Genomic DNA, 20,332 nt, shown 5'->3' with positions numbered 1-20,332 from the left:
AGCTTAGGCTCCGATCAGTACAGTACTTGGGCTCTGATTCAGGAAAGCAGGCATGTTAGGCTAGCACTTAAGCACATTCATAAATTAAATATGTACCTAAGGTCTATCATGAGTACAGTGGGATTCAAGTACATGCTTAAGTGCTTCCTGAGTTGGGACCTACATACAAATTTAGCTTTGAGCACGAGAGGTGCTGTTTTGAAAAGGGGCAAATGATGTTAGTTCCTCCATATTTGGAAGCTTGAGATACCCTAAATTATTGAATTAAATATGGCCCTGATAATTAGAGGCTGGGGGTTCAGTGTATTTTTAAAACCAGTCCCCACTGTGGAATGTCAAGTTGGGCATCTAAAAATAGAGAGACCTCTTGGCTGTGGCATTCATAGGTATATGTGTGCTACAGTGTTTTTCTTGATCAGAATCTTAGCACCTCTACTATCATCAAGAAGTATGCATATCACAGTCTAATAGGTCCTTATAGAATCAGATCTTGTTGCTGGTGCTGTCCAGGGCATCCTTTTGATTAAAATCCAATAAGATAGTTCCTATTCCATTGCAAAAACATAATGCTGATTAAGTGATTAGTGGCTGTCCCTTTCCTAGAGGTAAAGTCACAGACTCTGTATCTCTATATGTTACTGTATGTGGTAGGAACACTCTTACAGTTGGGGACTGCAATTTTTATTTAAAGTTTAGGATGAGCTCTTCCTTGGGCATTGGCTCTCAGTCCACTCAAGATTGAAATTGGCTTGAAGATATTTTTCTGGTCACTAGGTTATTTCAGGTTCTGAACCAAAAAAAAATGTGTCTATCTATGAACCTTATGAGATTTCTTTCTCTCTAATGCATCCTCCCCAGCCATTTAGGGAAAGCACTGTCACAACCCACAACTTCCTATTCAGTCACTGAGATTCAGAGCCTCAAACAAATTCAGGCCATTGGAATGGGATTCAAAGCAACTTCCTAGGCGTGTAAGTAGCACTTACGTGGAATTAATCACTTAAATTCCAAAGAGTGACTCAAAATGGCTTTAGCTCCCTAGGCATCTAGTCCAGGGCTTTTGGGCATGTGCAGAAACAATTCAGCAGGAGCATCTAAGTTCTCTATTGCACCTAATTCCTGCCTAATTTCTGTTATGATTCAAATGTTCCTGGGAGACACTGGCAGGACGCTGCTGCTCATTTGGGATGGTCCTGGTTATCTGCCCAATAATGTGGGGGTTGGAGTATTCTCCCACCACTCACCCTTACTCACATTTCCCACTTCTCAAGTGAGTGCGCTAACTACCACTCTATTAAATAGGCTATGTGAGGGACCTCCATTCTTCCTGTTGAAGGCAGGCCATGGTACAGAAATGAGGGCAACTCATGGGACCAGGAGATCAAGCAAGTGAGGGTGGGGGAGTCCAGTGGCTGCTGCAGTCCCATGGGAGGGGGAAGGTCTGTGTTCCTGTATCTGTTGACAGGCTTAGTTTTTTAGTTAATGACTTCCTAATAGGAAATGCATGAATGAGCCTGCCTCTGTGGCCTGCCGGTTATAGGACAGGAGGGTGATGGATTCTGTTTCCAGTAAATGAACGGTAAGGTCCTAATGGACAGCCTGAGTCAGGTGCCTAAGCTCTTGAGAAGTGTGGGAGTTCAGACATGACCTTAGTGTTTCCTATTGGATGACTTTCAGTGCCTCTAGGCTTTCTGAATTTGCTTTTGGAGGCCCAGAAAGCAGCTGGGCTTTCTGAATGATTAATTGTCATTCTTCATACACAGCCCTGAGATACCTAAACCTAAATCACACATCAGGATCTTAAAAGACTCTCCATTGACTGTCCAGGGCTTCTAGGTGCCTAGTAGGGTCATTGTGAATTTCTCTCCGAAGGCACATGCTCAGAAGTTAAGCAGGGTAAGACCTAAGTCAAGGTTTATACTGAGATACACTGAAATGAATGGGAGTTAGGCTCTTACACAAGTCAGGTGCCTTAATAGCTCTGGGGATCTGGACCTACATCATTTTTATGCCTTTTTTCATGGGGGGTAGGTGACCTTTTTTTACTAGCAGCAAATAAAAAAAGTAATTAATGCCAACATAATTGTTATTGACGCTGTAGCATAGCTGAACCAGTGGAGGGCTGATGTGCAATACCTCAAAAAGGGTAAAATTTGGTGTTTTTCTTTCAGAAAACACACCTACATTGGCTATACTATTTTTCTTATAGCCAGTGAAAACATAATAGAGACCAAGGCACTGCTGCAGCAATAAGAAAACAGTGATTTAACATCTAGTATGTACAACTGTACTGCATTTACCTAAAAATAACAAAGCGACACACTTGGGAAACATTATACAGGAGGTGCCCACACAAACTCATTATGTGCATACTATGTTTTCTATGTGCACTTCTCATAGCTTTGTGAAAACGTAGTATCCTTGGGACCAGCAGTTAAAGGCTTTTCAAGGCTTTTTGGCATTCATTAGTATATGAAAAACCTGTCAGTCAAGGCACTAGCAATAGTGCAGCACACCCAATAAATGCTGTGATACCAGCAATGTGAAATAAAATGCTACATTCTTTCAATAACTATCCCCATCAGTGCCATCTCCTGTTGAAATCAAGGCAGATTAGCAACACCAGGGTGAATGATCCATTTTCTCCACCTACTGGTTATAAGAGAGGAAGTTTCCATTGTTTCTGGCTGGGAAAGGAACACATCTGGTAGGTGATACTAAAATACAAGAGGTGTTCATTTGGTTTGGAAAGCTTTCCTCTCTGTCTAAAATGCCTCAAAATAAGTCACAACCAGAAAGCTGGATGCCATGTAGTAATCGCTGTTTGATGTCAAATGCAAAGCATGGGTGAAGGCTATTCCATTCTAACCACATGCTATTTTGCCTGGCCTTACTGACATTTTAATGATCTCATTTTTCCTTCAAACATTGCAGCTCCTGACACTCGTCCAGCTAAACAATCATCAGTATGGTCCATGTCAGAATTACCATTTAAGAATCCTGTTACCAACATCTTAACTACATCTCTGTTCAATTGGATGTGGATTGTTTTCTTCTGCAGATAGTATTAGCCAAGAGAAAAGGAGAGGACAGTGCTTCAAACAGCAGTCCATCCTCACCCCAGCAACCCTCCCATTGGGAAATGACGGGAATGTAAAATGGGGTTGAGGGCAGAAAAAAGGCAGTCAACCTGGTTTATCTTTTGAGGATCAAGCATATAGAAAGGAAGCAAAATAAGTTAACTAAAGCACAAAAGAAGACAAAGAAACTTTTCTGTCTCCTGACCCTAGTATTGAGCACTGCCTTCTTATGGGAATGATTTCCCTGGTCTTCACAGCACCCAGTTTACAGGCACTCTCCAAGTGCCTGTTAAATTTAGGTTAACACCTTGCTCACTGGAAATGTGAATGTGTTGTACTTTCTGCAGTTCTGTGCACTAACAATTGTGCAGTGCATGGGTGACTGGTGCCTCCCGAGTCCCCCTACTGGTGCATCCTGGTGTTGGCGGTGGGGCTGGAACTAGCAAGCTCCCGCGGGCACCGCTGGCAGTGCCAGCAATGGGGGCAGAGCTGGTGAGCACCCGCAGAGGTGCTGCTAGTGGTGGCGGCAGTGGCCCTGTCAGTGGGGGCATGTGTCCCCCCACCTCTGTGCCCCCTGTATGTGTCACCTATGGTGCAGTGACCTAAAAGATTAAGCGGACAGAGGTGGTTCCCAAATTACCTTGCTCCTAGAATTACCCTCAGTGCACAGGTTACTAATTGTGAAGAAAAGAGGCTGCTTACTTAAGTTGTCTTCGTCTTCCATATTGCTTGCACCAGGACTTAAATACTTGAAGGGTGCGATGAAGGTTGACAATATGCTTACTTTTTCTGGAACAAAAGAAGAGAAAAAGGGCATATAAAATCATTAATTGACAAAATTTAGGTCAACCAAGATTTCTTCACACTTTTTCCCTGGGGAGAGGCAAGTTTAATTGGTTTCCATTTTTGTAATAGTTGCTCAGATTTTTACCACATTTCTATGAGGCTTCATGGTATTGTGATATATTTCTTACTGCTGGGACATGCATAGTACCAGGCGTGCACCTCTCCTAGGTTTGCCCAGCATGTCCTCACGAAGCATCTGTGTAGCACTAATTAGCCAATAGGGCTGTGTGAAACAAGCCCTATTCGATTTGGAGTCAGATTCAGCCTGAATCAGGGACAGTGATTCGATCCATTGACTCAGATCACTGTCCCTGATTCGATTTGGCGGAATCTGAAGATTTGAAGCTGATTCGGCAAATCAGTGATTCAGACACAGGCACAGCTTTAAAAGTTTTTTCTACATACCTTGAGGTAGCAGATGTGGCTCGTGGTCGCTACAGTGCTGGGGCGCATGGAGTATCCCACAGGAGCACGGGAGGCTCCCCAGCATGCTTGGCAGCGAATGTAGAAGTGGACCAGAAATACTTATGGTCCACTTCTGGGTCTGGGTCTGGCCCCCCCTGTGCTTCTGTGGGACGCTGCATCTGCCCCAGCACCGCAGCGTTCAGAGCCCCTGCTACCTAGAGGTATGCAGAAAAAAACCATTTAAAGCTGTATTTATGTCTGAATTGCCAAATCTGTCTGAATTTCTCCAAATTGATTCAGGAAGATTAAAGGGTCCTCTGATTCAATTTGGATTCGGAGATTTGGCCACTGAATTGGGCTGAATCTCTGCCAAATCGAATCAGGGACTGAAGCTTTGCGCAGTCCTATTAGCCAAATGAGAGGCAACAGTCCGCACAGTCTAGCATCCTTGGCTTGGCAAATGGTGAGAATTAAGGGCCTGATCCAAAGTCTAGGAATGTCAATGTGTTTTTAATGGGCAGATTCAGTAAGATTTCATATTGTGTCCTAAGTATGTCCCAGCAGGGATGCTCCTGAAGATATTCCACATACTCACTCTCACTTGCACTTGTATGACCAAATCTGGACATGCACCAGTGAAGCCACTGGTAGACATATCATTATGGCTAACTACACCCAAGGAAAAATTCTGACTTAGAGGTTGGTTTATATCCTGAAGCAGGATTACAATTCTTCCTAAAATTGTGGTTTTGAGGGTTTTTTTTTCATCCTCCCTGTTATGGCTCAGGATGTTCTTGTTGTCCAAATATACATCCAACACTTTCTAGAAGCAGGCTTATCCCCACTGCCCCATTTATACCAATACAATTCATTTTTTTAACAGTTTTAATTTATATTGGAGATACTTTATCTATAATAGATGCTCTTTGGCACAATTGATCAGAGTTCTGTTTCTTCCATGACAGCACAACACCGGGATATGTGTTAACTAATGACCGTGAAGCAGATTCAATAAAATCAGTGTTGCTATACTGACTTCAACAGCTGAAAGTCTGGTGTCATGTTTACTTATGGGGAAAAAAGAAGTTTACTGGTAGAAATATGATAAAATTACACTGAAGGTTTGTATAATTTAAAGTATTAATGATAACCAAATAGAGATGCTTCCTCAGCCTGAAGAAGGGTATTTGTCCCCGAAAGCTTGCAAAGAAGAATTTCTCCAACTGTTTTAGTTGGTTTAATGAAAGATATTGGATTTACCCAAATAACCTTGTCTACCTGATAACCAATTATACATTTGAAGCATCTATAATAATAATAGGCTTATTCTGTCTGTCTGGAGTACTCTGATTGGTTGTCTTGGGAGCTGATGCATACTGAATCACAACGCTTACTGAAACAATTGCGCAATCACAATTATACAATCACAATGCTTACTGAAACAACCAATCAGAGCGCTCCAGACAGCCAGAATATGCATGTCATTATTATAGATCCTGAGACATTTCAAACAGATATGCAGGCACGTCAAAGTTAGAATGAAGCACCAGGGCCCCCTTAGGCAGGCTCCACCAAAGGAAAAAAAAAAAAGCAGTGAGGGGCCCAATCCTCCCCCCGACCTGCCCACCTTTGCCATGCCTGCGGTTGAGCTGCTAGTGGGCCCTGAGCTGTGGAGGGCCCCGGTGCTTCCCTCTCTGGTGGCGGCATCCCTTGGGACTGCCTGGGAGGGGTGCCATCTGGTGGGTGCTGCCTGGGGGGTACTGCCACCATGGAGGGAAGCACCAAGATCCCCCACAGCTCAAGGGCTGTGCGACCTGCAGGCAAGCTCTCTACCTAGCTGCAGGCGATGTAGGCTGGTTCTGGGGGAAAAAAACAAACCAGGCCCTTTGCCACTTTTTTTTTCCCTTGGCAGAGCCTGCTCACTTGCAGCCCCTGAGCTGTGGGGGCCCCTGAAGCTTCCTTCTGCAGTGGTGGTGCCTCCCCGGGGCTGCCCAGGTGGGGTGCTAGGTGTGCATGCGCAACCCCAGCTCACAGGCAGCAGCTGCCAGATCCAATGTTGTATGGGATGCTTGAAGCCTGGGCGTGCTTCCAGAGCCCTGTTTACCATCCCTGCTATCTTCCCACCACCAGGGACCACCTGGGAATGGGCTGGATGGCCCAGGAAGACAGGAGGGTGGCTGGATGTGTTGGCAGCTGGAGAAGGAAGCGGGAACAACACACAGGGCACTGGAAGCCCACCAAGCCTGAGATTGCCCTAGGCACACCCAGGCTTCCAGTGCCCCATGCACCACTGCCTTCTCCGGATAGGGCCCTTGTACACGTGAGGAATATCACTGTATTTTGTTATGTAGCAAGCTAAAATATATGGGATGTGTTTTAGTTCGCTACATGAAAAAGTCATTTAGATCAAAATACACCACTGAATATATATACACTGTTATGAAATTTAATTGTAACATGATGCTGAATGTGTACACTGTTACACAATTAAATTGTTAACAAGGGCAATTAAACCCGTAAAAGGGGCAATTTTCTCACGTGTTCAAGGACCCTCTTATTTTATGACTATAAATAAGTCACAAAGTCAGACATTTGACAAAATATGTATTTATATTCCTAGGCCTGTGTTTACACATGGACAGCTTTATGTAGCCTTTTGAGGGTGACAAGTTTTGATTCTCTTAAAGTAATCAGTTAAAAGATAACTAAAAATCCTGTATTTAAAGAAATACTTTTGCAATAAAAATTTAATTGCAAATGTTTTGTGGGTTTCAGCTAGCCTAAAGCATTGTTGCTATACAGATGCTGGGGTCACACTTATACTTTGTATCAAATTCAATGAAAAACCAAATAAAGAATGACTTCTTTTAAGTGAGGGAGAAAAACAGTTTTGAATGTAAATTTGTCTTTTGTGAGAAATTATTTCTTAGATTTGTATTTTACCCAGGGAAAAAAATCCTGGAAGTGTGGGGGTAATAATGTTAGTCGGGATTCCTTAGTTACCATTCCAGACAGGATAGTGATGTACACCGTATTTCTTTTAAACCATTTTCCAATAGCAGTTCTGTTAGCTTTCTAGCCTTGGTTTTCCTAGGTTTACAACAATTTTGTCTCATATTAGATGGCATGACCAGATTCCACCATAAACTGGTTATAGATGCTTGCTTCCAGCACAACTCAACTCAATCATGAGAAAGAATATGTAAAAATGACTATTTTGTCTTGGGTAAAAGGCAGTAGGAGGAGACAAACAGCACCTCCATGTATGAATTTTCAGTCCATGAACCTTTTAGCCCAGGCTAAGATACAACCAAAGAATGAAATATGTTGCCTGAATTGTAATTTCATGAAGGTTTTGATGTGAACCAAGTGATGTAATGAACCGAGAGAGTGAAGCTCACAAGCTTTAGCTAAAAAGACTAGCAGTTAGGTAAAACTACTACTTTGGATAATGTGTACATCACATGTAGTGACAGTTTTGTAATACACTGGCTGCATTATCCTTCCCTCTTTCTTGTAAGTAAGTAGCTACGTTAGTAGCCTGTGGCCTGTTGCTTACCTAAATGAATAACTTCTTTAGGTTACGTGGCAAGGGCTTGAGCTATTTGGATCTGATCCAAAGTCTGGTGGCAATAAAGAAAAGATTCTTACTGATTTCAGTGGACTTTGAACCAGAGCTTTTGTACTGAAATTGCCAAATATGATCTCCATCATTGTGGTAGCCTTTGGTATAAAACTACGGCTCATTATAAAACATACCCCTGTAGGACCACATTCTGCAGAATTGTTATCGTTTAGGACCAACCTGACTAAAACAAAGCTGTATACACATGTTCAAATAATCTGGTAGAATTCATCTAGGTAGAAAAACTACCTCTTGGTAGAAAAACTTACTCAGAGACATCTGAACAGACATTTGAATGCTGAGCCCCAGGAGAGCAGACAGCTTGCAGTGCTGATGCTGTGTAGCCAAGGGGTCCCTAGGCATATATCTCAGCACGCTCTGTAGACTTCCTCAGTCTGCCTGGAGACAAAATGGCAGCAGAACACAGGGTAGCCCTGATTGGCTCGCCCAGATTACTCAGTCAGCCCGGCTCCCCCTGCTTCACAAATATGAGGTTTGTGAAGGAGGTGTGTTATACTTGTGTTTGGCTGGAGTAGTAGAGTCCAGCAATGGACCTGAGCCATCAATGTGATGCTGCAGCTAGTAAAGCGAGCAAAATGCTGTCTTGCATCCATAGATGCTTCTCAAGCAAATCACAGGACATCACTGTCCCATTGTACTTGGCCTTGGTGAGGCCACAGCTGGAGTACTGTGTTCAGTTTTGGGCTCCACAATTCAAAAGTGACATGGAGAAGCTTGAGACAGTCCAGAGGAGAGCCATGCACATGATCATAGGGCAGGAAAATAGACCTTATGATGAGAGGCTGAGAGCCATGGGACTCTTCAGCCTGGAAAAGTGCAGGCTCAGGTGTGATCTTGTGGCTGCCTATACGTTTATCAGGGATGCTCACCAGGATCTGGGGGAATGTCTGTTCACCAGAGCGCCCCAAGGGATGACAAGCTCAAATGGTCACAAACTCCTCCATGACTGTGTCAGGCTGGACATAAGGAAGAACTTCTTTACAGTCTGAGCCCCCGAGGTCTGGAATGGACTGTAGCCAGAGGTGGTTCAAGCACCTACTTTGAATGCCTTAAAGAGAAATTTGGATGTTTATCTTCCTGGGATCCTTTGGCCCCAGCTGACTTCCTGCCCCTGGGGCAGGTGGCTGGACTCGAAGATCTTCCAAGGTCCCTTCCAGCTCTAATGTCTATGGAATCTATGAAATCTATGAGTGACACACTGGGCATGTCTACATGTGCCTTGTGGTGAGGTTGTTACTGTGCCATCTTTAGTACTTCCTTTTGGAAGTGAGGCACATGGTTATTTTTAGATGCTACATTGCCATAGCAATGCACTATACCGAGGAAGCATGTTGCTACAGCAACGTAGCTGCAATGTGATGGTTTCTGCCTGCTGGCACTATGTCACTGTAGCATGTTGTCATGGTGACATAGCATCACATGTAGACACACCCACTGTCTCCCTTGTAGGGGAGTGGGAAAGGGGGCAGCAAAGCACCCTGGGATATTGGAGAACTGTGCTGTGTCTTCTCTCAGAAGAGAACATGGACAGCCATTCACTCTCTCAGGAGAAACTGTCCTAGGAGTGATTTAACCCTGGTTGTTCCTGAGTTATTTTACTTCTGGAGCAGCCATTTTTGCTCTGGGAGAAACATCCTGAACATCTGTCCACTTGCAATTTCTGCTGGGAGAGCAGTAACTGAATGTGTGTATGCAGTCAAACACTGGCAGAATTTGGTTTAAAGCATACCCCACCTGCACTGGAAACATCTGCTTCATACTCTTACAGTCTTATTCCTTTAGCTCAGTTTGTCACTGCATGCATCTTTTATGCCTTTTTATCTTAAGTTCGATGCCTGCGGGTGACCACGCAGCCAATCCATGCAGTTTTATAATGTATTATGATCAGATAAGATGACATTCTATGACATGCTCCTTGCCAAAACTTTTATTTGGAGCCATGGTTCTGATTTGTAACGTGAACTAAAACTCCAGAAAACCTTTTTTTCCATATTATTTAAATGAACCTCTTTGCCATCTTAAGTGTCTATTACTAATTTTTCAAAGATCTCATTTATTCACTTTATGGATGAGAAAAAAGGAGTCACTGCAATGGTTTGTGACAGTACACCCTTTGAAAGCTGTAATGGGATCAGAACAGAAGGATTTGTTACTTCACAAATATAACTTGGCCCCAATTTATGAGAATGTTGCTCAAGAAAGATGATCAGGCTTCTGATTTTGAATTTAAGGCCATTGGGAAATGTAGCTTGTGTCTGAAAGATACAAGGTAGGAGGTCTTTTGAATAAATGATGTAAAGAGAGAAGGATTGTGGAGTGCACCAAATATAGACAAATCATTGAGTCTTTGCAAGAGAAGATGGATGGCAGGATAATTAAATGAAAGTGTTTACAGGGAAATAATTTGTTTAAATATATATCTAAAGGTATGATCATGCACTTCCATCTCTTGAAAGTTATTAGCTATTAGCATATATATGCTATATCACACTAATTTAGGTTTATTGTCAATAATTAAATTCAGTGTTATTCTTGTTTAGTATTTCTAAACAAGATTAGGGGAAGTGTGTATTTGCACTTTACATTCCCATATATTTTAATGTCCATAACAATTAGTCTTATCTCTGGCAGTTTGAAGGAGTCTGATGAATAAGAATAAAGGAGACTGCCTGATATGAAAAAGCATTGTGGCTCCCCAGAGAAACACCATTAAAGCTTCCTATCTTTCTGAGTTGCTTCTCCTCTTTCAAAGGGAAACATGAAAACAGCAAGCCCAAAATTAGACCTACCATTTTTATTCCCTATTTCTCTGTAAAACTGCTGTAATTCTTTTGTTTTGAAGGAACAGAGAAAACTTTAAAACACCCTTCTCCAAAGAACAAAAATTGAACTCAACACCAACAACTCAACATTCAGAACAGGCTTTAAAATTAGCTGCTATTACTTGTATTACAGAAGTACCTACACATTCCCAAGTGAGAACAGAAAATCCTTATAACAAAGGCTGTACAGCCACAATAAGAGATGGCCCTTGCCTCAAAAGATTTACACTTTAGACAGAAAAGAGAAATGGAGAGAAAGGAAACCAAAGAACAGAAGTAAAATGACTTTTCTCAGGAAGTCTGGTACCATAACTATAGAACTGACTTGCCAAATATCTTGAATTATAGTCCAGGACCTTAACCACAAAACCATCTTTCCTCTCAATAAAGCCTGTGTGAATACAAGATGGGGAAAAAATCTATTTTGGGAAGGAAACATACTTCAATGTTATATTTTTCAGCATTATATTTTCCAACAGCAGCATTAATTTTAAGAAAAAAACAACGGAGATTGTTTTGACAGTATCCTTCTAAATGCTAAAACAAACCAAAAACTATGAACCAACATATCTTTTGCTTGTTTGAACAAGAAAATGATTTAATTCAAACATTTAATCAGATTCCTGTGTGTAGGGCTGCTGGATTTCTACAAGATTCTACCCTTTTGCAGTGCGGCTCCTGTTTAGTGGATCTGGCTGAGAGAGTAGTTTGTTGAACTATGCTTTATAAATACATGTCTTGTTTTGAGCCAGTAAAAAGTCCTGTGTGTAGCCATATGCAATTATGTGCAGCTAAAATGTATGCAGTTTCAATCTGTATGCTCAATCTATATGCATTTTTGGGCAACTAATTAAAAAAAATCCATCTTTGAACAGCACATTATAATATTTTTAAATAATTATTTTTTAACATGCTTATAAGATGTTTATAAGACTTTTGACAATGAGTCCAAGATCAAATGCCTCAAACACACTCAGGTCCATCATTTATTGCCTGTCTCTTTCCTCCTCACACATCTTTCATTTCGGTCCTATATGTGTTACTGCATTGTCTAAATCTGCTCTGAGAAAGGTTAGATAACCCAGAGGTTCACACAAAGGATGCTGTTTTGTATTAGATTGCACAACCTTATTAGCCCTGTTGGGAAGTGTTAGGGTAAAGGTGCTAATGTAGATACTAGCAAAGATGTATCATATGGAGCAAGATTGTGCTGTTAGAGTTTCACCTACTTCTGATGAGTACATATTCCCTCTTTGGAACTGCTCCAGATGACACACAATGACAAAGGATTGCATTTTCTTTTTTCTGTGTGATGCCATCATACCAGCTGTGCCAAAATTTGGTATCATGCTCTGAATGCTCCAACATATTTCTATAGCATCATCCAATATTGCTTGATTTGCAGATCTACATATTCCTCCCCCTCACCCCATGGGATGAAGTCAGGGGGAGCCACAGGGGCTCATAACATCAGAAAACATCTTGCACCTATACACAGAGATTTATCCTTGCCCAGCGAAAACAAAGGACTGGAAATGAGGCAGATTCTCCTCCAAACCTTCATAAGCAGTATTTGGGAGCTAATCTCCGAATGGAAGCTTGTGGTGTGCTCTTTTGCTTGGTGGTTAATGAGTGCTATTAATAATTGTGTTTTAAAATGTGACTTCTGAATACACAACAAGGATTAGACAGATGGCTTACCGGTAGTTTGCCAGATCAGCATTAGTGACGTTTTACTGAATTAGTTCCATTCTCATATTTTAATTGATTACCATAAGCTACTTTGCATGTCAGAGATTTCTTAAATGGGATTCTTTTAAAAAACATAATATGGGCGTTATAAACTCTTCCTTTATAATGCATCTGGTTCACACTTACCGTGAGATTACTGGGGATGGGTCAACCTTGACACAATAAAGGAAATTCAGCTGCAAAACCTCCTGAAAAAAGCTAATACTTTTGGGTCTTAACTAGAACATGTAGCAAATCAAATATTCACATTGCTACATGCATGTTAACCTTGATTTATTTCTGTGGAGAAAAGAAAGAAACACACATCAAGTGATGATTCTTTACCTTCTTCCTAATTTGTTCAGTCAGCTCAGGCTTGGATGAGGTGACAGTGATTGACAGAAAGAGATAATGCTTTATATTAAAGGAAATTTGCAGGAGAAATAGCAATACCTTAAAACCTATAGTATTTACTAGGAGAAGTGCCCAGTATTTGAAATTATGACTTGCACAATCAGCACAAAGCTATCACCTGGTTTAAACAGTAACTTCATTCTGTTTTCCAGGTAGGGATTTAATACCTGTCATAAGTCACCACTCTTACTTCTGAATTTGGAAGCCAGCTGTCGAGTTGTGAGTTCTTCTGTGTGCAATGCCAGGCTATACCCTCAGATTGCCATATTAAGAAATTGCTCAGTTGGCCTCATTTTGAAGACACTTCAAGTATGAAGCTAGCTACGTTGCCCTCTTAAGTCCCTCCTCAAACTTGCCTTTGCTGGAATGCCTCAAATAACATGCATCCAAAGCTGTCAAAGCTGGGAACTGCTTGTAACAACTAGGACTACAACTCTATGCACTCACTGTCTCTACTGTTACCCTCTCCTCCCTTCTATTCATCTGATTATTCACCTGTTGTGAACTAAGTCTAAAATTCAAAGATACCTAAAGCAGAGACTAGTTTTGTATTCTTTGTTTGCACAGTTCCTGGTAGTGTGTGTCCCTAGTTCCTGTGTGGGATGTTACTGTGTGCTACCCATTAATAACAATACTAACAATAACCTCAAGGTTCACTGTAAAAAACTCATACAGGCTAATGGAGGCAACCAGACGGTTGTTGGAGAGCAAGGTAAACTTAGTAGGCAAAAAGAAATGGTGGGATTTAGCTGCAACTGTGAAAGAAACTGATTGCCTTTTGCAGCGTTACATCTGCACACACACAGATGGGAGTGAGAGCACAAATTTGGGTTCCAGGCAAAAATTTCATAGACTTCAGAGTTCTTGATGAAATCACTATTTGTTGTAATTAGGAAAAATAAAAGGAAATGCCTACTATCATGAAGCCAAATTCTCAGATGCCTTCTCTGACTGCATAAAACCAGGAAATCTAAAATGTACCACAAACACTGATGAAAATGCAATCAATACCCATACAAGCAATACCCATGTAACAACAGTAAGAGCCACGCGTTGCCAATTCTTCCTATATTCCATAGCCTGACTTCACAACAGTTCCTGGGGCATTACATAATTAGATGTGCTTTAACTAAGAGGTCAGTCCCTGCACAGGTATATGCAGTGGAACCAGTTAGCAATACCCCAGCTCTCTGCAAACCAGGACTGTTTGTTTCTGGTTTACTGCACCCGCCTGTGCAAATGGAAACACAAAAGGAGAATTCCCACTGGAGCATTCATGATCAGAAACCTAGAGGAAAGCAGTAAGTCGGGGAGAAAAGGGGAGAAGAGGGGAAAGCTGCCACCCTTGGATATCCAGTTGGGTTTACAGGGGCTCCTACAGCTGCTGGAGGCATCGGCATATTTGTGACACACAAATACAACATGTAGATACTTCTGGCACAATGCGACTCCCCTCTAATATTTTCCAGTATTTAGCGGCTAGAATGAGAATACATAGTTTCAATTGTCTAAATGCAGAGGATTATGCCCATAAGGATGGCTTGGCATAGAGAAGTCTGGCCCACCCTGTACAGATAACCTGTAGAATTAATTTCTGCAGGAAGTCTCTGAATCAGATACTGAATCTAGCTCCTTGCGGCAGTTCCTTTCACTTCCCCTTGCAGCCATTTGAAATCTAAGACTGAGGTAAGAAGGTGTGGACAGAAGATCCATATTCCCGAGTGCTCTCTGACTTACAGAACAACCTCCTGGGGCCGGTGTCAGCCAACACAACTAGAACAACACCCCCCCTGTGCTGATGAAGCAGCTCAATGGAAAAAGAAAAACAAGCTCCTAGGCTAGATGAGTACAGTTTGCCCCACCTGCTCTCTGATGCATTATGAGCTGATTGGCCAGAGCCACAACTCTGGGCTCTGTGTATAAATTTGCTGGAGACCTGCTTTTAATAATTCATTTTTAAATCTAGCGCACTTGCACTGATTTATAACATCTGATCATGTGATGTGGAAACTCTAGGGACAAGTTTCTGGGAGATAGCAGAGAAATTCCTTGCTCAGGGATGAATCCTTTGCCCAGGAAATTTTCCACCAGTTATTTCCAGGAGACAAGGGAATGTTCTGCATTAGGAACATAACTTTTTAGGAGAAAAAAAATTCATCAGGGGTGCTGGGTTTTTTGTTCTCTGCTTCAGCAGGGATATGAAATGAAGACATAAAACATCAGAACACATTTTGTCTCATCTGTAATCAAAGGGAAGTCAAAGCAATGGAACATTTTGATATTCAGCATTTCAGGGGGAAGGTTTTTGACTGCCTTAGGTTTCCTTTCAAGTCAGAAGAAAAACTGCCAGAGCCATGAAGATTTCCTAAGACACAGGGCTGTAAGTTGCTCAGTATGCATCATCACTCAGATGGACCCACCCCTCCGCCTCAGCTGGACTTCCACTTTGGCCTAGTGCACACATCAGTTTGTTCTAGCAAAAATGCTTGTTGCTCTTCTTATTTATGCATTTAGTTCTCTGGGGCAGGAACCCTTGTTTTGTTTTGTCATAGACCATTTAGTTAAGTGATGGGCAATGACAAAGACCACCAGAATGTCACTGCAGTTTAGCTAGCCAACAGCAATAGTTTGTTATATTACAATACTGGAAGAACCAGGAAAGTGCAACATTGGATGCCTTATGGGACTGGTAATGGAGCAAAGTTTTTACAACACTCTCAACCCAAAGTTGTTACCATCTGAAAGTTGTTGGGTAAGCTATGCAAAATGATGTTTCCTATTGAACAGGAGCCAGATTTTTGTTGGGTACTTTGAGCGTGATTTAGCTGGCTTAACGGAGCACTGAAAGATTCTCCTCTGTTTAAAAGAATCTGCAGGTTGTAGAGACCTACCAGAAAGTTATTTCTGCCAAACCCTCCTGGACACTGATATAACAAATGTGGCTAGAGAATAGAGGGAGCACTGCTGCGCTCCCTGGTTATCAGATCAACCAGCATGGTTCTGCCTAGAGGCCAGACAACATCAAAATCAAGGCACAAACAAACTTTTATGTCTTCTACTGCAGCTGAAGGATTAGCCTCAGATGCCTACATGACAATAGACACAACTGGCATCAGTGTTAGCATAAGGTCAAAGACTAGTGTCCACTTCCCCATGTGTTCGAAGAGAACCATAGCTTTGTGTCGTAGGACACAGAAAAATACAACAACAAAATCGGACAGTCTGTAAAATTGGACAATGGCATGTGCAGATATGACTAGAAGTACACAGCAACTCCAGCTGGGCTATGATATACTAATTAAGCCCATTCCATTATGGGCCCTTAGTTAGCAATTTGATCACACTAGCCAAATCAAAAACCAACCACAATAAGAAAACCGTTAAGTATGCAGAATTCAAGATCTTATTTTTTATTATGATGGCTTGTCCTGCAGCTCTTATCATTTCACCAAATGCAGAAGGTGGACTTAAGCATCTGTTTCACCATATGAATGTAAATAGGCATTTGAGTAGACAAATCTCTGTGGCTATTCTTCAACACTCCATAACAGCCCACTCCAAGCTGTTTTAAAATGAAAGGCCATTTACAGAATGAAACACATTGCATTGTGAAATATTAGTTTCTTATTACGTCCAGTAAACAGCAAAGTAAGTAAAAAGCACAGTGTGGTAGATGGATTTTCTATAAGAGAGGCAATGCATGTGCATTGTCCTCTATTAGATTCTACAGAAATCAATCTGAAATCTAGTTCAGCCTAGTAAAATTAGATCTAAAACTATTTAATTTTGTTTCAAGAGTGTTCTTCTCTTCTGATGCCTAGCCTGAGGAGACACTGAGATAAAATACCTTGAGTTATTATCAGTTTATGTGCACCTCAGTCTGCAAGTGGATTGAACAGCATTATGTATTTTCTAAGTGATCTGGTTCTAGCTGTAAGATGGCAGTTTACAAATAACATGTTTTTGCAAGCCTCTAATATTATTTGAGAATTCATTTAAAAATATTTTCATTTTGCATTTTATGTGGTTTGGGAATAAGCTATGACAAGGCTCTCTTTTTTTCTTTTCCTTTTGGAAGCTGACCCTTTTCAGAAGCAGACAGAAGACATGAGAAAACAATTGCCAAAAAGCTATCACTGTTAAAATCTGCGAGTCATAGCCATGCAATAAACAGTATAAAAAGGGCCAGCAGCTTTATTAAGCACATAATAAAACCACATAATTAGCACCACTTAATATTATTTGACAGCATGCCAGTTGAATAACAACCAGTGTTAGTGAAGGGCATCTGTATATTGAAAGAAGGAGAATCACCAAACAATTTAGTTACCAGAAATAACTACTTTGAATGCTCTTAGGGTGGATGAGGCTTACCTCAGAATCTCTTATCCACCTTGCCATGTCAACATATACACTTGAATTAGATTAATCAAACAGGTTTTGTTGAATAGGCACAAATCCCTTTGTGGAAAGTTTTATTTTGGCTGGCGAGTGATTATTTCAGATTGAAATAATTGAACTAAACTAATTAAGCCAATCTGATCACGAAATAAACTTGGTTTAAACTGAAATAAGAGTGCTCACACAAACTTATTAAACAAATAATACAACTGGCTTAGAAATCATACTTCGAGTGAAACTAACTGCAGTACTGTGGGTATGTACACATGGTCCCAGGACTCGATCTATGATTGCATGGCTTAAAGTAAGCCATGTGATCATACATTGAGTCCCGCTTGTGCATATTTTTGCCAGTGCTGGGAGCCACATCAGGAATTCGATCTATGTAAGTCAGGGTGAGGGGAGTGGTGGAAAGGATCAGGAGGAACTAGTGGGTCCATGGTGGGGTTGGTGAGTCTGGGATGGGGCGTGGGGAAGGGGAAGTGTCGGGGTGGGTAGGCAAATGGATAAAAATAGCTTGGGTAGCAAAAGTGCAGGCAACGAGCTAGGGCAAGCAGCTGGGTTTCCCCAATTCTGGGGCTACTCTTCAAACGTGTACGCGTGCTCATTTAGATTGGGCATGGGTTAGCCTGATCTACTTAGTTCATCTCCTCAGGTGAACAAAGTTAGATTGGACCGGCCATTTTTACCCATTCTAAACTCCCTGAATGTATGTACAGTTTGGCACTTAGATCGATCTAACTAGGGGTAGGTTGGTCTAAGTGTAATGTCTGCACATACCCTGTGTATTATCAAGCCCTAAAGCCTCCCACAATACGGTGCCTACAAACACAGTGATTTGCCCACATCAATCTCTGTTCAGGATCAATCCCTATTATTATACTGAAGTGCCTAACTTTTAGAGGTCTTGCCACCTAATAGAATCCATAAGCCCTGAGCCATCTCTGTGCCATTCACAGAAACACTACCATGAAGAAAACCATCCTCCTCCCTCATCCCCTAGCCTGGCTACTTCCTCTCATCTATGTGTGCCTGGTTCTGTAAAGGAGCCCCATACCCACCCTAATGCCCTCAGGCTCAGCCATGCTCATTGGCACATGCTCAGATATTTCCTATGGCAGGTGCCTAAATCATAGATTAGTAAATTGGAAGGGACCTCAAGAGGTTATCTAGTCCAACCCCCATGCTCATGGCAGGATTATCTCTACCTAAAACATTGCAGACAAGTGTGTGTCTAACCTGCTTTTAAAAACTGCCAAGGATGGACACTCCACAGTATCTGCTTAGCTTGTTCCCATGCTTAAACACCTTCATAGAAAGTTTTTCCTTACCTCCAACCTACATTTCCTCTGCTGCACCTTGAGGCCATTGCTCATAGCCTTTTATCTGTAAATATAGAGGGCAGGCCTAGCTCAACCCTTCGAATATATAAAATTGAAATCAAATTTGCCCGTAGTCTTTTCTTCTCCACGGCTAAATAACCCTAGTTCATTCAACTTTTCCTCATAAATAAAGCTTCCCAGGCCTCTGATATTTTTTGTCTCTCTCTGCTGGACTCTTTCCTATTTACTCATATATTTCTTGAAGTAAGGGTCCATAAACTGGATACAGTACTCCAGGTGAGGCCTCACCAGTGCTGAATAGAGCAGGAAAATCACTTCTTTTGATTCCCTCATTTTCTTGATTTGCTGTGTGCAGAGTGGGAATGAATAATTAGGGTGTGCTTCCTGGTAGTGGTCTGAGGGGTAGTAGTATAGACAAACTTTTAAACACCTATGGCTAAAGCCACAATGAACTAGGGAGGATTTTGGCACTTAACTCTTATTTTGGACACTTAAGTGTAAAATTTAGATCCTTCAAACCCTTACTCATCAGGTGCCTTAAACAAACTATGAATTCCTCTGCCTATCTTGCCAGTGAGGTTTGATCTAGGAGGATTCTCACAGCACAACTAATGGTTCAGGGTCTCAACAAAAAACATGCCTAGAAGAGTGAGAGATGATCATGCTGCCTCCTTTTATCAAATATTTCAGGAGTTACAACACTTAGCAAGGCTCTCTTTTCAAGTCTACTCACTATCTGAAGGTATTTGAACCATAATCTGCAACTCCCAGAAGACTGTCCTACCCACCAGAATGTAACCTAAGTTGGACTGGGTATGTGCATGTGTGTGTGGGTGTTTCCAATATCATCTATTGAACCCATTCCATTTTGCATACAATAATTAAATATTTATTTGGCTACAGAAAGTAAGTAAACATGAACATGACTCTATGGCCTAGTGGCTATGGCATACTCACTGGAGTGGGGACTGTAATCCAAGCCTCTCCTGTTTTGAGTGCCTTAACCAAAGTATACAGTAATGTTTTTGTTTTTGCCTCAGGCCCAATGAAGATGTGGTTATTCCATGCAAGAAATCTGAGAGACATTCACCCCAACAACAGATTATCCTATAGCCTGATGGTTATGGTACTATAAGGTAAACCTACCATGTCCCAGGGTGGCTCACTAAAGCATGCTGTGTTGCTCTGGGACAGCTGATTTGTAAATCAGAAGCTGTGTAGCCATCTCCACACAGTGCTCCAGGTAAGCTAACAGCATGCTGAGTGACAAAACCAACTAGCTCATACCTTAAGCAATTCAACCAGAAGACATTGCTCCAATCAAGCAGGGGCAACATCACCACCAAGATGTTCCACCAGAGATAGTCACAATACTTTAGTCATGGACTCTCATATCTGTCTGCATGAACTACACCGTCTGCATCTCAGTTAGACTCTTTGCTTATTAAAGTTGGGACCAGCTCTCCTTTTATGCTTATCTAGTTTACACTGCTAGTATTTTAATAATGATAGAAAAGAGTTAATGGGGAAAACAACAAAAGACTCTCTAGATAAACGTGGGAAAAGAAGAGATGCATATGGAGGGGCAGAGGCACCAGTTACTCCTAATGAGAAGGCAAATATTTGTTTTAACTCCTTAAATGG

General features: G+C 41.6%; 1 protein-coding gene across 2 annotated transcripts in view; it reads right to left on the bottom strand.

Annotated features, from left to right (window-relative positions):
• Positions 1-20,332, bottom strand: part of ADARB2 (adenosine deaminase RNA specific B2 (inactive)) — a 612,280-nt gene that overhangs the window by 180,251 nt on the left and 411,697 nt on the right. For both annotated transcript variants that reach the window (XM_059729167.1, XM_019498622.2), the window contains one exon: positions 3,783-3,869. In XM_059729167.1, coding sequence (XP_059585150.1) covers positions 3,783-3,869 — 87 coding nt within the window. The remainder of the gene's footprint in view (positions 1-3,782; positions 3,870-20,332) is intronic.

Source organism: Alligator mississippiensis, chromosome 5 (assembly GCF_030867095.1).
Source record: "Alligator mississippiensis isolate rAllMis1 chromosome 5, rAllMis1, whole genome shotgun sequence".
NCBI classification, from domain to species: Eukaryota; Metazoa; Chordata; order Crocodylia; family Alligatoridae; genus Alligator; species Alligator mississippiensis.
This window is presented reverse-complemented; position numbering and strand designations above follow the sequence as displayed.